We start from the raw sequence: 26,888 nt of genomic DNA on the forward strand, positions 1-26,888 counted from the left end.
CGAGACCAGGACTTCCCAGCCTCTGGAATTTTACTAGTCTGCACCTAAATGTGCAGCACAGCCCTTCACATCCACATGGGACTTGAGTCTCTGATGTGCTGCATGGGCCCCCACATCTGTAACACGGAAGTCTGTCCTGGACACATTTAGCACCGCGGTGGCTGGTGACTCCGGCTGAGAGGTGTAAGCGAGAGCAGAACAGGCTCTGGTCCGAGGGCTAGAGCCCTGAGATCTTCACTGTGCAGGGAGTGACGGAAGGAGCCCCTCACCTGACCACCAGAGCTGTCACCGCAGCCACCCGAGGAGGCTGCTCTGAGGTGGCATCGGTGGCTTTAAATGTGAGGTGGCTCGGGGGTTTTGTGTAGTGCTTATTTTTTCCTCCACCTCATTTCAACAGGAAACCTGCACAATAGGCTTCCAGTTAAGTCCAGGCTAGACTCCAGCACGGGGGTCAGGAGTGAAGAAATGACGGCATAGTTTAGCTTTGGTTACAGCTTCTGGACACTGCACTTCAGAAGAACCCATGAGCCCTGGCCGGTGTAGGTCAGTGGAATGAGCACTGGCCTGCGAACCAAAGGTTCGAGGTTCGATTCCCCATCAGGGCACATGCCTGGGTTGCAGGCCAGTTCTCAGCAGGGGATGCACAAGAAGCAACCATACATTGATACTTCTCTCCCTCTCCCCTTCCCTTCCCCTCTAAAGATAAATAAATAAAATCTAAAAAAAAAAAAAAAAAAAAGAACCCATGAAAACTGCCCAGATTCAAAGGTGCAAAAGTCAAAGAGGCCCTCCAAGTTGTTTCGTCTAACCTCTCAGGCAGGGAGATGCCCCCCTACAGCGAGAGCCCGACTCACCGTCCAGCTTCACGCTCCACGTCATCTGGAACCCATTGGTCATCAGGTAAAAGTTCTTCACATCCTCAGGCAGCACGCAGTTATTTTTCTGGAATCACAAGGCAGCTGTCAGGTCAGGGCTGGGAAAGAGAGCACAGGACTATGCCTCAAAGCCGCTGGGAGCACCTTTTACCGTGCCCCAAATAGGAAGACTGTGACAAGTATCTACAAAACTTTATTAGAGAGTTCAGGGTCAAAGTGGCAACAGAGTAGACTCCTCAACTCACTTCCTCCCATATGCACCCAAATGTACAGCTACATATCGAACATTCCCTTTGAAAGAAATCCATAAATTAGCTGAATGACCCCTACCTACCTGTGAGGCAAACGAGAAAAAACTCACACCAAAATAGGTAGGAGAGGCTGACTACACACTCACCGTAAAACCGACCTGGGATGGGGGGGTGGGTGACACACCCAGAGAGGCTCTCACTGCTCCCAGACTCTTACAGAGAAGCAAGGAGTTGGGACTCCACGTCTGACACCTCAGCTTTTAAGACTTCTACTTGAGACATAGATCCCCAAAACATATCTCTGAAAGCCAAAGGGGCTTGGGCCCCAGAGACTCACAAAGCTGTAGTGCACTAAGATGTGGTTCGTAAGGGGCTCGCACGGACTCACATGGCTGTCCTCCCAGGGCTCTGTGCAGAGGAGGCTGAAATCAGAAGTCTTGTGCTGAGAGAGGCCTATTTACTTATCTTAAAATGCTCTGCCTAAGGAATAGGCTTCTAATTCAGATGCCACTGCAATACCATACAGAGACCAAGGAGGCCAGCAGGCCTGATCTTCATGCTTTCCTCTGTCTCATTCCAGGTTGCTGGTATCTCTGGGAAAGGGGCTTGCGCATGTCTGATACCCTGGCTTTTGCAGCTGCTGCTCAGGGAGCACAGCCCTTGACTGACTGGTGCTGGTGGCCAGCCGTGCTTATTTTTCTGGGTCTCCCAGGACTGTAACAAACAGAGTAACAGTTCCTAATGAGCTAGACCCACAAGGCATAGCTCAGAAGCAGCAGAATGAAAGCTCAGTCTTTCCTTGAAAGAGGCCTATTTATAGATCATAAAGGATGCAGCCTGCAGGTCAGGCTTATAATTTAACAACATGTAGGGACGACTGCAATCCTCTCCAGAGATGGGGAGGACAGCAGATGCCATAGTCACATTCTGTCTCTGCCCCACCCCAGGTCGCTGGTGTCTGGGAATGGAGCTTGTGCGCATACCTGGTGCCCCAGCTCTCGTGGCCACTGCCCGGAGGACACCTCTGATGATAGCCCGGCTCTGGTGGCCAGTGGGGCTGGTGTTCACACGGTCAATGGAATTATAGCAAACAAGGGAACAGTTCTTCAATGGTTACCCACTCAGGGCTTGGTGCAGAGGAAATAGAGAGAAAAGTCTACCTCCCAGTCTTACTCTGACAGAGTATTTACAAAGTATTTGCATAGTCTGAAAAACAGTTTTCATTCAGCTGCACCTAGGTGCTCACTGAAATCCTCCCCTTGGGGACACTGATAGGACTTGGCCCACCCTCACCTGCTGGGAGCCACTATGCATGACATAAGCTGGACAATCACAAACACCTGAGAGAAAACTAAGAGCTAGGACAGGGTTGAAAAATAAGGTTCATCCCTTACATGAAGCCACTCCTTCAGGACTGGAAGGGGTGGCTATTTTATCTAATCCACAGAAAACCAACACATAGAGTCAAAAAAAGGAAGAATTAGAGGAATATGTTCCAAACGAAAGAACAAGGTAAAACCCCAGGAAAAGACCCTAATAAAACAGAAAAAAAGTGATTTACCTAATAAAGAACTCAAAATAATGGTCATAAAAATGCCAACCGAGTTCAGGAGAACAATATATGAACAGAATGAATATTTCAACAAACAGAAAATATTAGTACCAAACAGAAATTACAGAGGTGCAGAATACAATAAGTAAAAAAAAAAATCAACAGAGGTTTCAATAGCAGACCAGATGAAACAGAAGAAAGGATCAGCAAACCAGAAGACAGGGTAATGCAACTCATCCAATCAGATCGGCCCAAAGAAAAAAAAGAATGAGAAGCAGTAGAAATAGCTTAAGAAACTCACGGGACACCAAGCTGACCCTTTGCATCATAGGGGTCCCCAAAGAAGAAATGGAGAAAGTGGCAGAAAGCTTATCTGAAGAAATAATGACTGAAAAGTTCCCTAAACAGGGTAGGAAACAGACATCTCAATACAGAAAGCTTAGAATTTCAAAAAAAAAAAAAAAGATGAATCCAAAGAGACATTATAATTAGATTAAGAGTTAAAGACAAGGAGAAAATCTCAAAAGCAGCAAAAGAAAAATACTTGTTACAAACAAGGGAGCCCCCATATGACCCTCAGGAGGTTTTTAGGCAGAACCCGACAGGCCTGCAGAGAACAGCACAATATATTCAAAGTGTGGAAAGGAAAACAAAAGGCCAAACAGGAACACTCTCCCTGGCAAAGCTGTCCTTCAGAACTGAAGGAGAAATAAAAGCTTTCCAAACACGCAAGAACTGAAGTATTCACCACTAGACCGGCTTTACGAGAAATGTTAAAAAGACTTCTTTAAGCTGAAATAAAAGGGCACTAATCAGTAACAGGAAAACACAGGAAAGTATACATCTCACAGGCAAGATAAATTTATACTTAAATTAAGAATAATGTCATGGTGGTAGGCTGACCACTTATAAATCAAGTATAAATGTTGAAAGACAAAAGTATTAAAAATAACTATAGCCCACAATAATTTGATAATGGGTACATATGATAAAGATATAAATGTTGAGATCTTTTTAATGTGTGGCAAGGAAGGAGAGTAAAAATAAGAATGTAGAGCTTTAGAATGTATTCAAACATAAGTTATTATCAACTTAAAATAGACTGTAATAACTCTAAGTTGTTTTATGTAAACCTCATGGTCCCCACAAAACAAAAACCTATGGCGGACACATGAAAAATAAAGAGAAAGCAATCTAAGCATACCACTACAGAAAATAATCAAATCACAAAGGAAGAGAGCAAGAGAACAGGAAAGGTACAAGGGAATTATAAAACAGCCAGAGATCAATGAACAAAATGGCAATAAGTCCATGTACACCAATAATTTCTTTAAACATAAATGGACTAAATTCTCCAATCAAAAGACAAGAAGTGGCTGAAAGATTAAAAGACCTAATCCCATGTTTCCTACAAAACTCACTTCAGATGTAAGGACACACAGAACTGAAAGTGAAGGAATGGAAAAAGATTTTCTATTCCAGTGGGAATCAAAGAAAGGTGAGGTAGCTATACTTACATAAGACAAAGACTAATAAGAAACAAAGAAGGTCATTACATAATGATCAGGGCTCAATCCAACAAGAGGTTATAACAATGTATAAATAATTACACATCTAACATAGAAGCACCTAGATATATGAAGCAAATATTAACAGACCTAAAGGGAGAAATAGATAGTTACACAGTTACAGTGGGAACTTCAATTTTCTGCTTTCATCAACGATAGATCATCCAGACAGAAAATCAGTAAGGAAATGCTGAACTTAAATGACACATTACATCAGATGGACTTAAGAGATATTAACCAAACGTCATCCAAAGTCAGCAGAATATACATTCTTTTAAAGTGTGCATAAAACATTCTTCAGGGAAGATCATATATTATGCCACAACAGAAGTATCAATAAACTTAAGACTGAAATCATATCAAGCATCATTTGGGGCCCCAATGGTATAAAACTAGAAAGCAATTACTAAAAGAAAACAGAATATTCGCAAGTATGTGATTAAACAAAGTGCTACTGAACAACTATTTGAGCAAAGAAATCAAAAAAGAAGTTAAGTCTTACAACAAATGAAAAATGTAGTACAACGTATCAAAACTTATGGGATGCTTTGAAAACAGTCCTAAGAGGAGGTTCATAGTGATAAATACCTACATCAAGAAATAAGAAAGTTCTTAAACAACCTAAATTTATACCTCAAGGAACTAGAAAAGGAACAAACTAAGCCCACAATTAGTGAAAGGAAGAAAATACCAAAGATCATAGTGGAAATAAATGAAATACAGACAAAAGAGAAAACAGAAAAGATCAATGACACTAAGAGCTGGTTTTCTGAAAAGATAAATGAAAGAGACAAACCTTTAGCTAGCCTCACTGAGAAAAAGAGAGTCCTGAAATAACACCAGAAATTATAGAGGTGCCATGACAACCACTACTACAGAAAGACAAAAGATCATAAGAGACAACTGTAAACAATTATACACCAGCATACTGGATAACCTAGAAGTAACGGATAAATTCCTAGAAACAAAACCAACGAAGACTGAATCATGAAGAAACAGAAAATTTGAACAAACCAGTTACAAGTGAAGAGACTAAATCAGTAACCAAAACCTCCCACCTCAAAATGGATTAAACTAAGACTTGAACATAAGACCTGAAACCATAAAATTCCTGGAAGACAATTAAGAGGGTAATAAGCTCCTTAACATTGCCTTGGCAATGATTTTTTGGATTTCACACCAAAAGCGAAGACAATCAATAAAAGAAATAAAACAGACCAAAAAACAAAAACAAACCGAAGAGCTTCTATATAGTAAATAATCAACAAAATGAAAAGACAATCTACAGAGTAGAATATTCACAAATCATACATCTGATAAAGGATTAATATCTAACATATAAAGAATATAATATTCCTTCCAACATACAAAGAATACAACTCACTAGAAAATAAATGATCATTAAGAAATAGAGAAACTCAATAGCTGCTTCCCTGAAGAAGCCATACAACTGGCCAACAGGTTCATAAAAAGGTGCTCAACATCACTAATCATCAGGAAAACGCAAATCAAACCACAGTGAGATATCAACTCACATCTATCAAAATGTCTATTATCAAAAAGACAAGAAAATAACAAGTGTTGGTGAGGATATGGAAAGCAGTATGAAAGTTCCTTAAAAATTATTTTTAAAGTACAGTAGGATACAAATATTTTATGTGGATAGCACATCATCCAAAACGGTGGTGGAAAGGAACAGAGAGCTCAGGATCCTTTCAGGAACATGCCCTAAGTCCTAAGTAACTCGGATCTGTGCACAGGCCTGACCAGTCGTCTCTGGCCAATCACACCCCCGGAGAGCACAAGATGATGAGTCTCTAATTCCTTTCCTGGGCATCTTAGATGGACTTCTATGTCCATACGGGCAGAGGGGCAACATGTTAGAAACTGCATCCACACTTCTGGATAACTGGACACCTGTGACATGTGATGCAGAACGCTGCTGTGCCACGTTTGCTGTAGGTCATGCTGCCAGCTTGTTCCAGGTACCCAACGTGTGGGAAAATTAGAGTGCAGCAGGATGATCTGAATTCACTCCCCAATTCTGCCACTAGCCAAGTGACCTTGAGAGTCACTTAAACTCTGTGAATGCAGTTTCAGGAATAATCTCTACGATGGAGTCTATAAAACACTGGAGGTGCAAGGGAGTGTGAGCTTGGCAGAAAGAGAGAAGACCAAGTAATTAGGATTTTAGAGCATAGCATCTTTAAGAACTACAAGTGAGAAGCAAATTTCAAGCTTGCAAATAATTTTCAGCTGTGTTTTTGTATTATTAAATGGACAACAGCTATTGCTTTAATGAAAGGGATTTTTCATCTTCTTTAAAGAACTAAAATATGCATTCTGATCAATTTTTGTCTTACCTTTTACCATTATGTAGCTGTCAATATCGCAGAACTGAAGTTTCTCTGACTCCTTGAGCTAACACACACAGGGTGGGGCAAAAGCGGGTTTACAGTTGTGAGTATGCAAAACGCAGTTTTATTCTTGTATGACTATTAATTATTGTATTATTTTCTATACAAAACACTGTAAACCTACTTTTGCCCCACCCTGTATTTTCCTACTTAGTATGTTATTTGGACTTTAGGGCTTGCTGCTAGTGCCTGCTGTATGGCGCATCGTCTGTGCCTTTAGAGAGGAGAAGTGTGCACGCAGAATGCCTCTCTCCCTCCCCCAGACCCTAGCACAGGAAGCACACAGTTATCTCTGTTCTGACAGAGTTCTTGGTCCTCCTGTCAAGTCCAAAGGCCGGCACTGGCTCTGAGATTTTGATCATTAGTGCCATCTAGTGGTGCACCCAAGGAAGCACCTAACTGTGAACTTTTCCTAAGTTGGAGTCTATGAGACCTGTGATTATAAAATTTATTTATGGAATTGATTTCACTGAAGGAAAAAAATGGCATTATTTTATGCTAGTATTTTAAAGAATTATTTGGATTATAAATACAGAAAACAAATGAGTAAAGTTAATATTCAATACATTCCAAATAGTAATATAAAACGCAACATGTCGGGTAAACCAAGTTTATGAAAAGAACACCTAGCCTGCACCGTTTCCACATAAATCACTGGCGCTCCGGCTCTGCTGCCTCCTTGCCACAGACCTCATGGCCCAGCAGTGGGGCTGCGACTGGCCCTGCTGCGCACTTCAGCCCCTGCCTTGTGAGTGCGGCTGTCAGGGGACACTTTCATGTCACTCCTCTGCCCTGGCCAGTGACTCAGTGACTGGCCTTTCACTTCTCCCCAGCAGTCTGTCCCCAGCAGAGGACGACCCCCCCCACACACACACCCAGGTCCCTGCTCAGTCTCTATGGTTTGTGGGTGTGAAGAGGAAAGGAAGATGACGACTTGCAGAAAGGGAGGCTACAGGGACTAGAGAGGGGACCTAGGGAGAGCTGAGGAAGGGCGGGACAGTGCTTACCAGTGTCTGAAATAACAGTGCGGCCCTGACACGGTGCTGCAGTCTGTGGACCTGATGACGGTTCTTTCATACAATTTCCAATTTTCTCCTTTTTTCTTCTCAAGAGGAGGCTGTCTACAACAGTTTCTCTATACTACACTGGAAAGAGTCCACCACAAACTGTGTTACCACTTCACCAGTTGAGGGGCCTGAGCCCCTCTGACGTTTTGGGAGCTGTCAGCTTGATTCCCAGAAGCCTGCTGAGCACGGCCTGAACCTCAAAGGGCTCGGGCCATCTGCTGCCTCGTGATCACCTTCCCCGCTTCTCCAGGGAAGGGGACTGGGCAGCAGATACAGGATCCGGCCGGCAAAGGGGCCATCGCATAGAAATCCATGTTTCACAGGTGCTAGTCCACACCGGGCAGGCTCTCCATGTGCCCAGGATGCCCATCAAGGAGGAGCAGGAAAACCTACTGGAAACATGAGGCCCAGAGGACAAGGGAATCTGTCACAGTTCAGGGAGGAGGGCCCCTGTAGTGAGAGGAAAAGCTGGATGGGCTGTGCAGGGACGGGATGAGACACCCAGGAGAGTTCTCAAGTATGTTCTTAAACTCCCACCTGCGGAGAGGCAGCATACTCTTCCTCAAACCGCTCCCCCCCCAAAAAATGCAGGAGGAAACGACGTAATATCACTCTGCCTGGGGCACCACGTGTCTTGTGACACTGTAGATGGCGGACATCAGCCAAGACAACCTTCAAACCAGCAGTGCCCCCAGGCCTAAGGGGTTCTCAGAATTCTACGCTGGAGGGGGATCAACGCGGAGCTTCTGCGGCTGCAGCCTCCTCACTTCAGAGATGGCGGCTGTGGTAGCCTCACTCTCCAGGCTGGAATTAAGGGCTGCTTCTGGAAAAGGAGCTTAGTGACCTTGGAAATGTTCTACACACTTTCCGACTTTTGTGTTGGGTCTAATGCACTCATTCATCCAACATTTATTTATCAAGTGTCTGCTACAGAAGAAGCACTGCGCTGCGCACTACAAACAGGAGTGAGGCGAGGTGCAGAGGAGGCTGCGGCAGATCCCGGGCTGCTGTTCAAATCCATTGTTTTCTCCTTCCTCCTGGACAGAACCCAGACTTTGTTTGAGATGGGATGTGCCCAGTTTAATACTTTTGAAACCTCCTCTGCAACCAGTGCTAGATGTTAAAATGTAAACTCTTCTTCCTGCCTTGAACTTGGAGGTGATAGGTGGGACCACAGCAGTCATTTGGCTGCCACAGAGGAAAAAGCTGAAAGAATTAGAGACAAGGGCTTGATGTTCTCAGGGCCAATGAACCAACCTCAACTGTCTACCTTAGGTCTTGTTATGCAAGGAAGAGCAATTCCCATTTGTTTAAGCTATTCTTAGTTTATTGTTATATTTCTTTGAGCTAAATATATTCCTAATTTACACAGAGACAAACACACAACAGTAAGTGGTAGTGGCACTATAGGGGTAGAGACAACCAGGAAGGAGCAGAAGAATCTAAGACGGCAGTGCCACAGAATCCAAGTGAAGTACAGAGCCAGGGGCAGAAGGGATCAGTTAGCAGTGAGAAACAGCGGGATGTTCAGTGAGATGGAGATGCTGTAGCAATGAAGAGGTCATTTAGCAATGGTTGTTGACAGAGTGGTACCCACTGGTGGGTGGTAGAAAAAGAGAGGCGACAGAGGATGATGGGTAACTGTGAAGTGAAGCAAGGGGATGTAATGTAGACCAGGGTCAACAAACTAGAGCCCACTGGACAGCTGGGCCTTGCCACATGCTTCTGTAAGTAAGGTTTGCTGGAGCCCAGCCATGCCCATGCATTGCCACACTGTCCACAGCTGCTTTCAGCGCTGTGATGGCACAGAGGAGACGAAGATCATTTGCTGTCCCCTAACTTAGGCCATTTTTCTACATGCGTGGCTGTGAAAGGAACAAATGACTCAACAGTCAGAGGGAGACTTAAGGCTGAAGTTTTTGTCTTCATTATGAAAAGACAGGAAAGACCCTCTGGAGGAGCTGCCAGTGTGCAGGGAAGAAGTGAGGCACTGGGATGGGGAGAGAGGGACTGACCCGTGAAGAACACAGAGGAGCCGCCAGGGTAGAGTGAGAGCACGTGCTGAGGGCTTCCTAGTGACGAGGCGTCGCGGGCTGCTGTCTCCCTCCCGCCAGGGATGCTTGGGATAAATGCACAGCAGGGGCTTGTGACGGACAGGTCTGTAAGAGGGTTCAGAACCTGTTCTGTGCAGTCTAGAAAGAGAGAGGCCAAAAGGAGTGGGGATATTTTGCCAAATCGTTTGGTCTCTGTGGGCCACGGTTTCACCATCAGTAAATTGAATTTTTACCTGTATATTGGAAAGTCTAACCAATCAAGAATTGTATAGCACTCTGCAGCTATAAAATGTCACTGAAATGCTTAATAATGATAGAACTCTTCTGACACCAGAGTGCTGAGAGAATTAAGAGGCAGACGCTTTCATGGTGTTCGAAAGATGAAAAGCTCAGTGTAGACATTATGTCTTACTAACTACCGTCATTACAAAAGGCAGGTAGCAGGCACAGTGAACATGAATTACAACTGCACAAAACCATGCAGACTGAAATGGCTTTTTAAAGAACAAAGCAGGGTGAAACACATTAAAAGAGAAAGAGGTTTTTCACTTTTTCCTCTAACTGTATGAGACGGCAGCAGGTACATGGTCATTTAGGTTTTAGTTTTAACCTTTTCTTCCTGCCTTTGCACCAAAGAATCATAAAATAATAGAACTGGATGAGTCCCTCAGTAAAACTGACTTCAGGCCTCTGTCTTACAGACGCTGACCATGAGACCCGTGAGCCGTGAGGCCTGGGTGAGTCACGTTATTTAGCCCAGGGCCTGGAGTGGGCATAAGGCTCCTTCTCCGGTTGCCTCCCACCAGCGCCTACACAACAACGCATCTCCACCGGAGCACCGAGGGCTGCATCTGCAGAGAGGGGCAGGAAGAGGCGGTGGGCCTCTTCTTGGAGGGCCGTGGGACTTGGCTACATTCATGCAGCTGTGGACACAGGTGCACCGCATGGTGGCCGTGCGCTGGGCCAGTCCCCTAGAGAAGTGGACCTGACCAGCCCCGTGGGACCCCCCGCACCCTGGTCCCCTGGCACAGACACTTTCAGGAGCAGGCGCTAGTGGAGAGCCCTGCCACACTTTCTCCTGTGGAAACGTGCTCCTCAGCAACCCTTTGGGCGAGGCAGGGGAGCGGGGGTGTTTCAGACCAGCCCAAAACTTCCGCCCTCCATCGCTCAGGTGATAAAAGTAGGCACTTGGACAGCACAGAGAGGATCGTATCTGTTTTGAATGAAAAAAATTATACAAAAACCTGCTGTTAAGCCTTTGGGGGTTACCAACCCCTTTCCGAATCTGAAGAAATCTTCCTGTAGCACAATGTACCTACTTCGTAAATCTGACACGTGGTCCGAGGAGTCTACGGGTCACTGCCCCTTCGAGGGCTCCTCGGGTGTCCTGGGCCGCTCCCACTGCCCATCCTGTCTCCGCAACTGGAACCATTCTAACAGTGGATCTAAGTGGTAAACACCTAGAGGGCTTTTCATTTTTTAATCCCTTTTTGTAGTTTCCAAATTTTCTGTGGTAACCATGTTTTGTTTAGCATAACCACAAAAAAGTGTTTAAAATGAACCTTAAAAATACACATCCCTGACTCCTTCCATCATCTGCATTCATACATTAGCTTAGAAGCACCCCACAGGCCTTCAAAGAGCTCAAACACACCAACTGCTCAAGTGAATGATCCTTTATGTTACTGATCCTAATAATGCTTATTCTTTGATAAGGCATATTTTACTATTTAGGTCTTTGATGGACAATTCCAAATCAATGTATCTCATTACTCAAGGTGCTTTCATAAAAATTCCCCCAAATAAGTATGTCTGAAGAAAATGTTCACTGACCATCTCCGTAAGTTAAAAATCTTTTTCTCTCATGCTTACCCTTTAATTCTTTCATATCTCCAATGGCCATTTATCCAGTTCAAGAACTGTCTTCCCTTAAATGTCAGTTTAAGCTAACTGTCAGTCCCAATAAAGCTGCATTGTCCAGGAGGCAGATTAGATCCCACTGAGATCAGACACAGACTCTTACCCTGACAAGCAGCCAGGGAAGGGATGCTCCAATGAATAAACTACAGGATAATAAGAAATATTGGAACAGATGGGTAAAGTCACCTTAGTGAGTTCTGGGGAATATCTGGTATAAGACACAGAAAGAAATATGCCTCAGAAATTACTTCAATACATAAGTGACATAATATGATACAGCCTTAATGGTGCCCACCCCAGACAAGGCATTCCTGCCCTCTCATCCTCCCGCCAGGTCTATGACCTTGAGTTTCCAAGCCAGGAGTCTCCTATTTAGCACAAAGAAGCCCCAAGGCAATTTTCTCTAAAGGGCTGAGGATCAGGAGGGATGTCATAAACCATGTCCATGAGGCCAGGCTGGCACAGCCACAGCCTCACCACGAGCGGCTGACTGACAAGCCAGTAAGAGTTCAACAGATAGACACTGTTTGGGAATTCCCTTTTCTTTTATGGGCTGTGAGCAGAAATGGGTGTGGGGGCTGAGTAAGCCCATGAGAAAGGCTGGGGAGCTACTGGGCTGAGGTCACGCAGAGAAATATCAACTCCCACTTACTACGCTGCCACAGAAGCTGCTGCTGGCTCAAGCCCAGGGAGGGTGAGCCCTGCTTGCAAGGACTGAACATGCACACGTGCAATAAACCCACCTACCCTTCACCTGCACAGCTGCTGAAGACAAGACCAGCACAGCACTGTCCACCAGCAGAGGAGCAGTCTGGCAGAGCAGAATGGATAGGCAGCAAAGAGAGGTCAAGTTTAGGCTCTCCTACTTGGTAGCCCAGGACAAATGCCTACACCTCTCCAAGCCTCAGTTTTTTCACCTATAACACGGAGATATCAATACCTACCTTGCAGGGTTATCATGAGGATTAAATGAAATAACTTATGTGATATGGGTTAGCAGGCACTCCTTATATAAATGGGTGATTTCTAGCTTCTTAGTCAAATCCATTGGCTGCTATTTAGCTGCAATGATTTTTCCAAAGCAGAAATCTGACTTCCCAATTCCCCATTTAAAACATTTCAATGGCTCCCCTTTATGTCCAAGATAAAGAGCAAATTCCTGATGACCTAAGAAGTTTTACACGTCTGGGGACCTGGTCAACCTCCCTGCCTTGCTCTCCTGTGCTCCAGCCACATGGGCCTTCCTTATGCTCTGGGAAAATGTAATCCTTCCCAGCTCAAAGCCCTCACTCAGGTTGAAAGCCCCTTCTTCCGGATCTCATCTGCCTGGTTAAAAACTTCTCATAACTTAACTCCTTTGAGGAAAACCTTTCTCACCCTCTGGACTAAGTCAAGCCTCCTCACAATACTCCCGTCACCTCTCTTTGACAGCACTCAATCTGGTTTGTAGTTACACCTGCAGTAATTTACACTATGTCTTAGATAGTGACATAAAAAGGTAAGAAACGGTGCCCTTTTTTTGATTGTCACTGATTCTTCCGGACTCAACACCAAGGGCAATGCCTGGCCCATTTAAGAAGTTTAAAACTTGTGCTGAAAAAATGAATGGGAAGTTCAGAGGAGGGTTGGAAAACACTACCTCCTAATCCGATTAGTACTTCTCTGCAACACGTAACCATGTTCTGCCCGACATGCTTATTAACATTCAATTTTTCCTTTCCTTGCTTGGTTTTTAGTTATGTTGTACACAGTGCTGAACGTTCCACTGCCTCCACGGGACAGGCTCACAGGAGACGATCCACGCTGGGGAAATGGTGTGGGATGGGAGAGGGTATTACGTGTCTTGAACTGGAATAGGGCAAAGGGTGAACTCTACCATGAAGGCAGCTGTGGACTGAGATAAGAATAGGTTTCCTGCCCTAATCCTTCCTTCTCGGGGGTATTTAAATTGACTTCACTTTTTTGGGAGGTGAGAATTGAACAGGGCAACACTTACTTGTTCCCATGAAGAAATCATATGACGTTCAGCAGGTGGCTTTTCTCTGATGGTCACCTCTGTCACACCTGGGGATGATTCTGAAAGAGGAACAAAGGGTCTGTAGCACTGTGATTCGCCTGCTTTCACACATTGCTACCACAGACAGGTGGGTGTGCTCAGACCAGAGAAAGTGGACATTTACGGGGCTTAAACCGTAGCCACAGAGCCAGACAAATTTACACTTAATGTGCAGGGATTTTTTGTTTGTTTGTTCTTGTGGATTTCTTAGGAAGTTTTTGTTTTTTTAATTTAATTTATTTATCTTTAGAAGGGAAGGGAAGGAGAGAAATATCAATGTATGGTTGCTTCTGGTGCATCCCCTGCTGGGAACTGGCCTGCAACCAAGGCATGTGCCCTGACGGGGAATCAAACAGCGATCTTTTGGTTCCCAGGCCCATGCTCAATCCACTGAGCTACACCAGCCAGGGCAAGGATTTCTTAGGAATTTTTTAAAACGCATGAGATCATAACATCTGCAAATAGCAACAGTTTATTTTCTTCTCCAATTTGTCTTTATTTTCTTGGCTAATTGCTCTGATTTGATCATCTAATATAATGTTAAATACAAGTGTTAAGAGGAGAATTCTCAATGTAAAGAAACAAGTAGCCCTGGCTGGTGTAGCTCAGTGGATTGAGTGCGGGCCTGTGAACCAGAGTATCAAGGTTCGGTTCCCAGTCAGGGCATATGCCTGGGTTGCAGGCCAGTTCCCAGCAGGGGATGCACGAGAGGCAACCATACATTGATATTTCTCTCCCTCTCTCCTCCCTTCCCCTCTAAAGATAAATAAATAAAATATTTAAAAAAAGAAACAAGTAAAGATAGTAGGCCTCCCATTATAAGCTTTAGAAAGTCCTGCTTGTAAGGTTGGCCCTGGCTGGCATCTGAGAACTTGGATTTCAGGAGGGTTCCCACCTTTCCCTGGTAAGAATGTTTGCCAGGGCCTCACTTTGCCTAAATGTTAGTGCAAACAACATCCTTCATGCTCAACACCTGCTTCCCACACCCACCTTCCCGGTAAGAATGTTTGCCAGGGCCTCACTTTGCCTAAATGTTAGTGCAAACAACATCCTTCATGCTCAACACCTGCTTCCTTCCTGGGAGTCTGGAATTTGGAGCACACTAAGTAGAAGGTGTGTAGGTGACTGATTTACACTGAAAGGCCTGGACTCCTAAGTGCAGGTAAGCCTCCCTAGCAGACAATGTGGACAAGTTGTCATGGTGCTGGAAAAATTAAGTGTTTCCCAGGTGATTACACTGTGAGGGCGACTGAAAACTTGCACCTGCTTTCCCTGACTCCCCCACGTGCACCTTGCCCTTTGCATTTGCTATGATAAATCGCAGCATGACTATCTCCCATGGCTGTAGTCCTCCTAGTAAACCATCGAACCTGGTGTGGTCTTGGGAATCACCAAACATTTGTCTTGATTTTGATCTTAATGGGAAAGCATCCGATTTTTCACCATTTAAGTATGGTGCTAGCCGGGGGTTTTTCAGCTGCCCATTATCAGGTTGAGGAAACTTGATTTGTATTCTATATACTTTCTAGTTTGTTGAATGTTTTTTTTAAATCCTGAAACAGTGTTGGATTTTGTCAAGTGCTTTCTCTACAACTATTGGCATGATTATGTGGTTTTTGTCCTTTATTCTATTAACAAGGTGCATTACGTTAATTGATATCATATGTTCAACAAATTGCAAATTCCTGTGCTAAATCACACTTGGTAATCTCTTTCATGTTGGTGAATTTGGTTTCATAGTATTTTGTTGAGGATTTTTAAATGTTTGGTTTTGGACAGAAATTTGCAGTTGTGAAGTTATTTCATATCTTTTAGGAAGGAGATTTTGGGAGTTTGCTTACCACACACCTACCACTGACTTCTGCTACCTCATTTAAAAAAATCCTCTTAACATATTATCCTTTCAAAACAAAATACAAATGTAAAAAATATATATATAATTGATTTTCAATTTGTGAGTATTAACTGGAAATTACAAGGTCTGATTTTATAAAGAGAATGTTTAACAGGACAGTAAAGTCACTATGTGTTTAATGTACAGTCATTTAATTCCTTAGGTAGGTTTTCCCTCGAAGTGTCACCAATTTGCCAAACATCTGAAATGTGTAATAGAATATATGAAAAGTATATATGGAATTTAAAATGTTTACAGTCATTTAATTATTCAGGTTTTTAAATCAAACTGACAGTTTACGGGGAATTTTGTTGGCTTGACTTGAGTAGTTTCAACATTACTCAGAAGAAAATAATTTATTTGCAGAAAAATCGCTAGACTTATAAAGAGAATAATGAAGCAAGCCTGTAAAATAGTGAGGCCTATTCGACTAAACCCAGGAGTATAGGCCCAGAAGTAACAGAGCAGAAGTCTGGATAAGAATTTAAGAGATAGGATATAGGTGGTCTTGATGAGATCTCTCCTTGCCCAGCTCTGTAACTTCATTTCTAAAATGTATCGCTTCTCCCAACCACATCATAGTGTTTCATGTCTCATTTACTGTTTTAGACACTGGGAAATACAGGTGAGAACAAGACAAAATTCCTATGCTCATGGATTTCTATTACATAAAAAAAAGACAAACTTAAAAAGCAACCAAATAAATAAAACTTGTCTTAATAAATAATTTCAAGTAGTAATAAAGCCATAACGATAAAAAATGTAAGCTAAGAGTGATAAAGGGAGTTATATATAATCAGGGAAGACTTCTCTGAAGTGGTGATATTCATTCAGGGAGCTGAATGAAATGAGGGAGAGTTAGAGGAAAGTAATTTCAGTGAAGGGTCTAGCAAACTGCAAAGGTTAATATATTTATGATACAACACGGACACCCTGTGGCAAAAACACAATGAAAGATAAGGGCAGACTGTAAGAGTTATGGTACAGCATTTGGATTTCATTGTAAATGTGATGGTAGGGTATCCAAGCCTACTATTCAGCCAGCTTAGTCTGCCTTTCTTCTTGGTTATCAGGCTAACTCCCATTTGTCCTTCAAAATCTAGCACCATGTGTGGGGTATACTCCTTAACTCTCCAGATTAGGTCAATCACCACCTCCTGTGTGCTGCTTCAGACCAACAATAGATTACTGACTTCCTCTCACACTTCTGGGGACCTGGTCTTTTGATTTTTTCACGCGTTGATTCCCCGCCCCACATCTTTGTAGTTCCAGAGTCTAACATAACGGTAGGTGATAAGTAAAAGGTACGATACAGGGAAAACGCCCATTCAGTAGTGCAAGACTAAACTCTTTTGGACTATAACACGGAGGTGCGTGGGTGTTGTTGCCTAGGAAGGTTGGCCGCATCCCTCTCCCAGCTCATTCTGTCACCAGAGGAAAGACTTCAAGGACGCTCCATTGGCCAATAATGCAACTCGGACCCAAATTCCCAACTGTCAGGTGCCTGCTGTCTCTCCTTTGCACGTTTTTGCTCACGCTTACCGGCCCCTGCGGCGGGACCTAGAGTGGGGAGAACCTTCAGGAGTCCCAGCTCTGTGTTCCAACACTCCCGACAAAGCTCCCCCCTTTCTTCCTTAACAACGGAAGTCGCAGCAAGGATGCCCACTGGCACTCAAGGTACACCGTCGCCCCGCCACTCTGCGCTTCTAGTGCACGCCGCCTCGCCCCACAGTCGCCCCTCAGGCTTCCGTCCCCACTCACCTAGGATGCGGGTGATCCCCAGGGTCATCTTCTCCAGGTGCGGCTTGCTGGAGCCCACAGGCGGGGGCGGCAGCTCCTCCATGGCTCGCGTCCCCGCTCCGCGCGCGGCCGGGGCAGCAGAGGGGACGACACGGGAGAGCTGGGTGGGCCGCAGCGTTGGACACCGCCCCCGAGCCTCGGCCATCAAGTTCACGGCATGCCGGGAGTTGTAGTGCTCACCGCCTGAGACCGAGGCTGGGATGCGATGAGGATCCCGGGCTGGTCTGGCAGCAGTTACGCGGTGAGCTCGTTCCCGCGGCCGCGGCCGCGGCCGCGGCCCCTGCCGGCGGGACACAGCGACGCCTCCGCCCTGACACTCCCGCCCCACCGTGTCCGGCCGCCCAGGCGGGGGCGGGCCTCTGCGCAGAGCGGCCAATGGGGACGGGGCCTGGAGTCCAGGGCGGGGCGGCCGCGGCTAGGCGTCCCGAGTGGCGGTTGTTTCAAGATGGCGGACGTGGCGGGTCCCTCTCGCCCCGCCCGCCCGGGCGGCGCGGCGTTCTGGACCCGGGACTGTATCCTTTGCCCGCCTGGCAGGGGGCGCCGGCGCCTTCCCCGGGGCGGCGAGCGGCGAGCGGCGAGCGTGCGGTCGCGTGGGACTCGGCGGCGAGAGGAGCGTGCTGCTGACCCCGTGGGCGGGGCCGTTCTGTCCCGCGGCCGTCCAGGAGCCGGGCTATTCGCCTTGCTTGGGTATTAGGCGGCAGAGCGCCTGATACTGTCTCCAGGCTGGGGTTCCAGGTGTGGGACTGAACGCAGATGTTTCCTAGACCTCTTTGGCGGTGAGCTCTGGAAAGATGACCTACACTCGTGGCCCAGCCTGGGGCTGCCCTTGGTGACATCCGGGCTGCCGGGCAAAATGAGCTTGTGGAGGAGAGAAGGGTGCGGGTGATCTGGGAGCATTTTCGTGTTGGCTTGGAGTGCCCTTGGTCTGCGCTGTTGAGGAGGATGTCAGGATCTTGTTGGACCTCGAAGGCCTGGTAGTGATGATTTATTTTCATACTGAGATGTAAGCGTGGGGCTTGCTTTCACGGGGATTTGGTCTTGTGGCGCCGGCTATTGAATAAGCTGCAGATCATCGTGCTTGGATGTAGTGTAGATTTACATGGAGTTTGCTGGTCACCTCCGGCAGGATAAAAGTGCTTGGATTCTTTTGGGTTGGAGAAACTGTAGAGCTCTTTTACTGTGGTGGTGGGCTTCTCAGTTCAATATCTGTGATGAGTGACGTAAGTGGTTCTTTCCCTGGGTTAGTTACACTGTACCAGCATGAGCTTTTGTCCTGATAATTCACTCCCGTGTCCGTTGGAGGAGTGTTACAGGAAAGCAGGGCAATAGTATATTGGGTGCCAGGTGAGGTGAGTCGTTTTGTCCGTTTGCTCGGAATGGTGATGGCATTGTTTGAGGCATTGCTGTTAACTTTGTGTATTCTTTGCACACTTCTACTTAATTCCCAGTGAAACTTACAAAATTATATGATCAGTTTCACTCATTTGAGTTACTAGAATTAAAGTGTCATGCCATGGAGAGAGGGATATTTTCCCATTTCGTGCTGTTCAGTGTTTGGTGCTATATACTTTCTAAACATAATCACCACTCGTCTCTAGTAGGTTGGTGAGCGAAATCATATACATACACTGGATAAAAGCAAACTAGTGCACTGTGGAAATTAAGTATTTTTTCCTTTAGAGAATATGTGCATTGGGAACACCTGAGCTAAGTCAGGAAATTGTGATGAGTCTTCTCCTGAAACACTGCCTCTGCAATGACAATTTTGTGAAAGAGGAGATAGTTGAAGGTTATATTAACTTATAACATGCTTCTTTGGATCATTTTCATAACCACATATGGCCAGCGATATACTTCTGATATAGAATAAATGGTTTGGGGGAGGGGAGACAATCTGTTACAGCGGTATTGATTCAGTTAGGAGGCATGTGAACTGAATCTACCTTCTCGGGCTCAGCAGTCCTCTACTTGCACTTAATTCATGTCATGCCAGCACGCCCTATCTCATATAGAAGTTACACATTGTCCCTGTTCTCTTAAATTCTCTTACTCTAGAAATTTATATGAAATACTCACCTACCCATTGAAAGTGAGGAATTGAGGTTATATGAGGAAAACTGTGGTGACTACATTCTACAGAAATGCAGATGATTGAAAGGAATTGCAAGTTTACTAGCATTACCTGTTTCCCCAGCTTTTCCAACATTTAGCCTCAGATATCTTCATTTTACATGTCCATAGGACTTAAAAGCAATGTGAAAGGTGAACTTATTGCTGGTTTTCAATAAAAAAGCATAATGATACTTATGAATCATTTGGTTTAGTCATGCATCTTTGGATCTTGATCTCTTCTCGCCATAATGATGACTTCCCGGACCACCCCAAAGAGTTTTGGTAGAACTTTCTCTAGAAGAAGACCAAAAAGTATCTATCTGTAATCTGGTATTATTTTCGCACTATTGAAAGAAAGGTTGGTCAGTGCTTCCCCTGAACAATTAGAGAAATGGAATTGAGAGATTTCCCATCCTAGATATTTCCATCATATGAGGATAGGTCATCTGTGACTGAATGTCATTTTTTTTTTTACTGTTGAGTTAATGCATCACCTGCACAGTATGATTCAGCAGTGCTGTTTTGTACAAGTTATGTCTTTGTACCTAATGTATAAACAATAGATATACCATGCTATCATTTTATGGGTTAAATCTGCGAGTAGAATTAAGACCCTTCAGCTATAACCTGCTTTCCTGCTTTGTTATAGTTCCTGGTAATATCAGAAGTTAGTGTTTCTACAGTATTGAAATTTGATTGCTTTAAATGTTCTTGTGTATTATCATTAACAGTGTTAGCAACTTGATAATAATAAATATGAATTATGAGGGACCCAATCAAAACATTGCTAGAGCTATAATGTCTGCCATTGACTTTTCAATAAAAACTAGACAAAAGCTTAATGTTTACTCTTAAAATAATATAGAGGCATACCTTGAAGATATTGTGGGTTCGATTCTAGACCACTGAGTATTGCAATAAAGCCAGTCATAATCTTTCTGGTGGAGGGTCTTACCTTCAATTTATAAAAAAAAAAATGCAGCATCTGTGAAGCACAATAAAGTAAGACGCAGTAAAGTGAGATATGCCTGTACTTACCAGGAAAGTCACTGTGGTCAATAATCATTACATATGTACACATGTATTGCTGGTTAGTGATTACAGCTCAAAAGGTTAGAGTAGAGTGGGCCGTACTAAGTTCATTTTCTTCAGGTCCCAGGGACCTGGGGTAGGCATGCTTTTCCCTCTCTGCCATTTCTAATTGGATTTCTAATTACTACTTTAATTCTGGGGTTTGGGTAGTTAGTATCAGCATTAAGGATGCTTTTTAACTTGTATTCGTCTTATTGAGATGCTTCCAAAGAAACCAAAATAGAACTAAGGTGGCACATAGAAAAAATAAGAGGTCCAATATTAGTTTGGTATACATCGTATCTCTTTGACTGTCGCGTGAAATACACACTTGTTGGGAATCTCTGCATTTGAAGAAGGTAAATATTTGGGTTCCTAAGATAACAAGAAGAAGATTGATTAGAAAGGATAGGTTGGATGGAGGCAATTTCAAATGTGTTTATTCTTTTTTTAAATGGATCTCAGAGAGAAGAAGTGGGGAACGGAGAAAGAGAGACAGACAGACAGACAGACAGAGACACATTTGTCCCACCTGCTTATGTAGTCATTGGCTGCTACTTGTATGTGCCCTGACCCAGGATGGAACCCTCCACCCCGGTGTGTTGGGGTGATGCTCCAACAAGCTGAGTTATCTGCTGGGGCCTGTTTAGTCTTATTTGTAAAAAGTTTTGTTCAGGTCAGTTGATTTAATGGTTTTTATGTTGAAAAGAAATTTAACATGGATGTAGCTAACAGGTTTTACCTGCACATTTTAAATGAGCTAAAGAAAAATAACACTGAAGCTTGTTGAACAGTGCCTCATGAAATTAAATATCAGTTTTATTCTTTGCTGTGAGCCAGGCATTTGATATGTGAAGGTACAAATTGAACAACACAAGATGGAAGTTTTTACCCACTTGGTGCTTCCATTTTAGTGACATGAGATGGGGCTGTGAATAAGTAAAATATATGTCCAATGATTATAAGTGCTATGGAAAGGAGTAGCTATCATGGGGGTCTTTTGTCTCTGTTTTTAGGCCAATACCATGCTGTTTTGATTATTATAACTTTTGTAATATAGTTTAAAGTCAGAAGGTGTAATGCCACTAGCTTTGTTCTTTTTTTCTCAGGGTTGTGGCTATTCAGGGCCTTCGAGTTTTCATGCAAGTTTTAGGATCATTGATGCTATGTCTGTTAAAATGCCATTGGAATTTGACAGGGATTGCGTTAAATCTACAGGTGGCTTTGGGTATGGACATCTTAACAATATTCTTCCAATCCTTGAGCATGAAATACTTTTCCAGTTATTTGTGTCTTCTTTAATTTCTTTTATCAATGTCTTATAATTTTCATTGTATAGGTTTTCCACCTCCTTGGTAGAATCTATTCCTTAGTATTTTATTCTTTTTGAGGCAGTTGTAAATGGGATTGTTTTCTTAATTTCTGCAGTATTTCATTATTAGTGTATGGAAATATAACAGCTTTTTGTATATTGATTTTGTATCCTGCAATTTTACTGGTTTTGTTGATTAGTTTTAACAGTTTTTAAGGTGGAGTCTTTAGGGTTTTCTCTTATAATATGTCATTTGCAAATGAAAGCTTCTGGAAAATCTCTACAGTTTTTTTAAGAAATAGGAAACAAAGTTATTAGGTGACATAACAATGAGGAAATGGTGTCAAGTTTGAAAAAGAGGAGAAACTATAATATACTTGGTGAGCTTTCAGATTAAGGTACCCAGTAGCTGGTTTTTTCAGTTGTGAGCAAGCTTCTATGTGAATAGTCTAAGGTAGTGTAGAATTTTTTCCAGGACTCTGTTATGTTTGTCCATAGTTCATCCTTGGAGAATATTCCACAAATTCATTATTACTGTACCGTCTAATTGGAGCATATCCTGAATCATCTTGGATTTTTTTCCACTGGGTCCTTTATTCCATATGTATGTTTCCAGAAGCAAATAATTAATCATGTGTATACATGTGTACCCATGTACACACACCTACTGTGTGTGTTAGTCCCAAGAAATATAAAAAATGAAAAAGCTTTTGCTGTTAAATGGAGTCTGCACAATTTAATTTTGTAAGGTTTTTAAAAAAATCTTAGATGTCCATGAATTTAGAAATTGTCTACTGCTGTGTTAGTTACTTTCTAATTTTTTGTATTACTGTCTTATGTTCCTTCTAAAATACCACCTCCATTTCTGATATTTGAGGGGATTTACAGTTTAGAGGCACTAGTTATCAGCCAAAATCTTGAAGCTGTGATAGTGTATGTGCTGCTCCAGAAAGTTCTTGGAAACTGGCTGGTGGCTCAGACAGTGGACATGGTCTGTAACCTTTGTCTTCCCAAATTCCTGTAGGAATTCTATGCACATCTAGTCAACCTTTCCCAGAAAGACTCCATTAGGAAGGCTGATCATGAGCTGAAATACATGGACTTTTTGAACATATTATTAAATCCCCCGTTTTACTCCATCCCTTTCCTGGAGGGAAATAGTTCATAATTGATTGTCTGGAAATCTTGGAAAAGAAAACATTTTGTCAAAAAACAGATGACTTTGGAATGTTCTACATCTTTGGAATAAAATTTTCAGATGCTTCCGTCTTGCAAATGTTATCAAACTGTGGACATATCTGGGTTTAGATATGTTTCTGAATAAAATTTTTTTTCTGGAAAAGATGCTTTCTTATTGTATTGGTTCTTTTTCTAAAGCAGCATTATGATTTTAGTAGCCTTTCTAAATTTCTCCTTTTGAAATTCAAAATGCTATAGTTCTTTTTTGTCTTAAATTCCTTCCATTTGTTAAATAGGGCTTCTTGGGACATTTCACATATGCACTACAAAGAAAAAAATGCCTTTGTGTTTGCATGATTGACTTGCCCTCAAACAGTGTTTGTTTTTCAAAGATAAAGCTCATTTTGAAATTATTTATATTCATGCCTAAAGTAACTTGTCAATTTTCCAGTAATGAGCAAACTGGAGCACTGAACTCTTGGCTCACAAAAGGAGATGAAATGAAAGGATCCTAACATCAGAATTTATAGTATAGGACATCTCACTTGGGAATAAGTTGGATGAAAGTTTTACAGAACTAGGCCTTCCAAAAATTTCACAAAATATATAGTTGTGACTATATAAAAATGAACTTTAAAAGAATAATAACTTAGCAAAGTTAAGTCACTTACTTTGCTTCAAAGTTTTGTTTTAAAAAGCTACTTATATATTCCAAGGCCAATGGAAATTATAAATTGTAAGAAAAGTACAGAAGAGGGGCAGCACTTGGATATTGGATCATCTTTCCTAGTATTTTCCTTCATGTCTTCCTGCATAGTTTCTGATGAAGAACAATCAGTAGTATATGTTCCAGGTATGATTTTCTATGTTAATTTGGTAAGGTTCCTTTGCTTAGAAGAAAGGTAAAACATTAGGATGAATTTGCAGGTGTAACTAGATGTGGAACAGTTCATTAGATCCTACAGTTAAAAAAAAATAGTATGACCCTATTAAGGTTAAAAATACTTTATGTATTAAGGAGTAAGAGATTTTTATTGTTTTTATATTATAAGTAATAGCCTAAATTTAATATTTCAAAGACAAGTGTGAAAACTTCTTGATACAGAGTTTATGCAATAGACTCTAAAGTTTATTGAACTATCAAAAGTACCCCAATTATGTGACAAATCAGACCTTTAATTTCCCCTGAGTTAGGGTGTGTGGCATGTTGTAACTTACTGGTTTTAATATGACTTATGAACATGCCAGCACCTTTTAAGAATATTGCAGTTGAATCTTTAATGTACTCAAAATAATCTTTTCATGATTCATTATTTATTCAGAGAGCTTTAAAATGAAGTGTTTTCCTATCAGGTCCTATAAAGCAGAGGGTATCAACAGAGGGGTTGATATGGGGAGGGCCAAAGAGAATGAGAAAATATAATTTTAAAGTCTAATATGATGCAAATCCTTAGGAATTTCTGCAGAAGGAAATATCAGATCAAGACACAAGTTGATGAGCCCAAAAGCTAATGTTAAATTCAAGACTTCCAGGGGGGCTGCTGATTCGATCTCCATGGATTCTTTAAAAGGTGCAGGAGATTCCGTAAATGAACAGGTCAGTAATTTCGTATTTGTTTTTTTCTTATTCTTCAGTTTTTAACGAACACTGACCAGAAACTGATTTTTTTTTTTTTGCCAATTGTCAGTTGATGGCTATTGGTGCCAATTCAATGCCAACAAAAATTCCCAATTTGGAGTGTGGTGAGGAAGGAAACTTTATTCAGTGCAAACAGCTCAGTTGTGATAGAGCCCGGCTGTGAAAACAGTGAGGTTGTGGAACAGCTCAGTAGTGTTACAGGTCAGTTAGAAGCAGCCCAGCTATGAAGAGGCACTGGGCTGAAACCCTCTTAGGTTAGGCAGCTCTGCTCTGTATTTGCCACCTGCTTAGGTCCCTTTCGCTTTGTGCTGATCTGCCTCTGCACAGGTCTGCCTCTGAGCCAGTCATCTCCACTCCACTCCTCTATTCTTGTCAGCCATCTTTAGGAATTCACTTCCAGGTGGGAAAATGTAGTCTCACTCTTCCATGGAAAAGGAAAGTGTGTTCCTACAGCCAAAGGGGAGCTAACTTAACAAGACAGAAGTCCCTGTCCAAGGTCCTGGTTGGCCTGTGCTCATGCAAATGAGGACTCCAAATTCTTGCAGTTTTATTGGCTTAAAAAGCACTGTTCTGCTTGATCAGAATGGAGCTTCTCTGATTGGTTGGTGAAGATGTTGATGGCAAAGCCTCAGCCCCATTGGTTGAAACAGAATTCCAGAAACTCCTCTTTGTATAAGGGATGGCTCAGGTGTCAGAAACACAGTGCAGGGAAGCAATTCAGTGCAGGAGACAGGCAGCCTAATGTAGGCTTCTCCCTGAAGTGTGATTTGTGTGAGAGGCCTCTATTACTGCTAGGCTCTGTTTTTTCTGTGTGTGTGTTTGTTTGTGATTTTTAATTTAAACCCAGTGAAGCCATTATGATCCCTTCTTAGTAGGGTATCTTCTTTCTCAGGGTCCACATGACCAATAACTGGTATCGTATACATGGGTAGAAGAGTCATTGCAAGAACATTTAGATGATCTATAAGCATTCTGAAAAGATACAAATACAGAGGATTTTAGGATGCTTTGATGATGCTTGGTATGAATATAAAGTGTTTAGCTCCAAAATATCTGGGCTTTAAGACTTGGTTAAGAAAATTTATTATCTTGGTATGTCTCAAAGACCTGCATTCTGGCTCTCACCATTGTGGCTCAGTTGGTTGGGTGCTGTACTGCAAAGTGAAAGGTTCCTGGTCAGGGCACTTGCCTGGGTTGCAGGTTCTCTCCCCGGCAAGAGGCATCCAATCAGTGTCTCTCTCTCATCTCACATTGATGTTCCTCTCTTTTTCTCCCTTCTCCTCTCTCTAAAAATAAATAAAATCTTAAAAAAAAAAAAAAGGCCTACCTTCTGATCTGTGTGGAGTTAGTATCAAACTCCTGACTCTTTTTTATAGTAGGTATCTTTTATGATTTTTGTTCGTTTGAATTTTTTGGTTGAGATGAATAAACCCTTAAATATAAGAAAGGTATTTTCATTAAAAGAAAATTAGCCTACATTATTATCATTATTATTATTATTATTAATTATTAATTATTTCCTTCACTCGGAAAATAATATCCTAAAGACCCTTCCTTTTTCTGGCCCAATCATTGATCTCTCCTTCATTTTTGCCTGAACAATAGTGCCTCCACATTCCTTTGACACATGTCCTGAGTGGCTTATTTTACTTTTTGCTATGTTTTGACTTCCCAAGCAAAGTTTTAGTCATGCTTTAGCAATCTGTGACCTGCAGGCCAAATCTGTTTGCCACCTCTTATAAATAAAGTTTTATTTGAATATAACCACACTTATTCTTTTAATATTTATGGCTCTTTTATGTTCAGTAGTAGATTTGCTACAGAGACTGTATGACCACAAAACCAAGAACATTTACTGGTGAACCCTTTATAGAAAAAGTTCTCAATCCCTGGTTTATGTTCTTGAGGGCATTTCCACTGTCTAGTTTGTTACTAGTGATTACATTGAGTAGGCTGCAGGATTTAACTGTAGGCTACTTGTGTTATGTGTATCCCCCATGTACTGTCTTCACACTGGGATGTGACAGTTGAATTTGCAAGTTCTAATCAAAATTTGACATTTTTTATTTTTTAAATTTTTATTTTTTTATTTTTAGAGAGAGGGGGGAATGGAGAGAGAGA

The 26,888-nt window shown here is 42.6% G+C and overlaps 2 protein-coding genes across 4 annotated transcripts in view; one reads left to right on the forward strand and one right to left on the reverse strand.

Moving 5' to 3' along the window:
* The window catches only part of TPGS2 (tubulin polyglutamylase complex subunit 2), a 32,924-nt gene extending 15,197 nt beyond the window's left edge, over positions 1-17,727 (reverse strand). The window contains exons 1-3 of the mRNA XM_037154516.2: positions 17,416-17,727; positions 13,701-13,780; positions 855-942 (exon numbers count right to left, since the gene is read on the reverse strand). Coding sequence (XP_037010411.1) covers positions 855-942; positions 13,701-13,780; positions 17,416-17,599 — 352 coding nt within the window. The 5' untranslated portion in view covers positions 17,600-17,727. The remainder of the gene's footprint in view (positions 1-854; positions 943-13,700; positions 13,781-17,415) is intronic.
* A 172-nt stretch (positions 17,728-17,899) lies between these two features.
* The window catches only part of KIAA1328 (KIAA1328 ortholog), a 229,518-nt gene continuing 220,529 nt past the window's right edge, over positions 17,900-26,888 (forward strand). For all 3 annotated transcript variants that reach the window (XM_037154525.2, XM_053664401.1, XM_053664402.1), the window contains exons 1-3: positions 17,900-17,966; positions 23,946-23,981; positions 24,583-24,725. In XM_037154525.2, the coding sequence (XP_037010420.2) occupies positions 17,900-17,966; positions 23,946-23,981; positions 24,583-24,725 (246 nt within the window). The remainder of the gene's footprint in view (positions 17,967-23,945; positions 23,982-24,582; positions 24,726-26,888) is intronic.

This window comes from Artibeus jamaicensis, unplaced genomic scaffold, assembly GCF_021234435.1.
Source record: "Artibeus jamaicensis isolate MK-2021 breed Jamaican fruit bat unplaced genomic scaffold, CSHL_Jam_final contig_354, whole genome shotgun sequence".
Classification (NCBI taxonomy): Eukaryota; Metazoa; Chordata; class Mammalia; order Chiroptera; family Phyllostomidae; genus Artibeus; species Artibeus jamaicensis.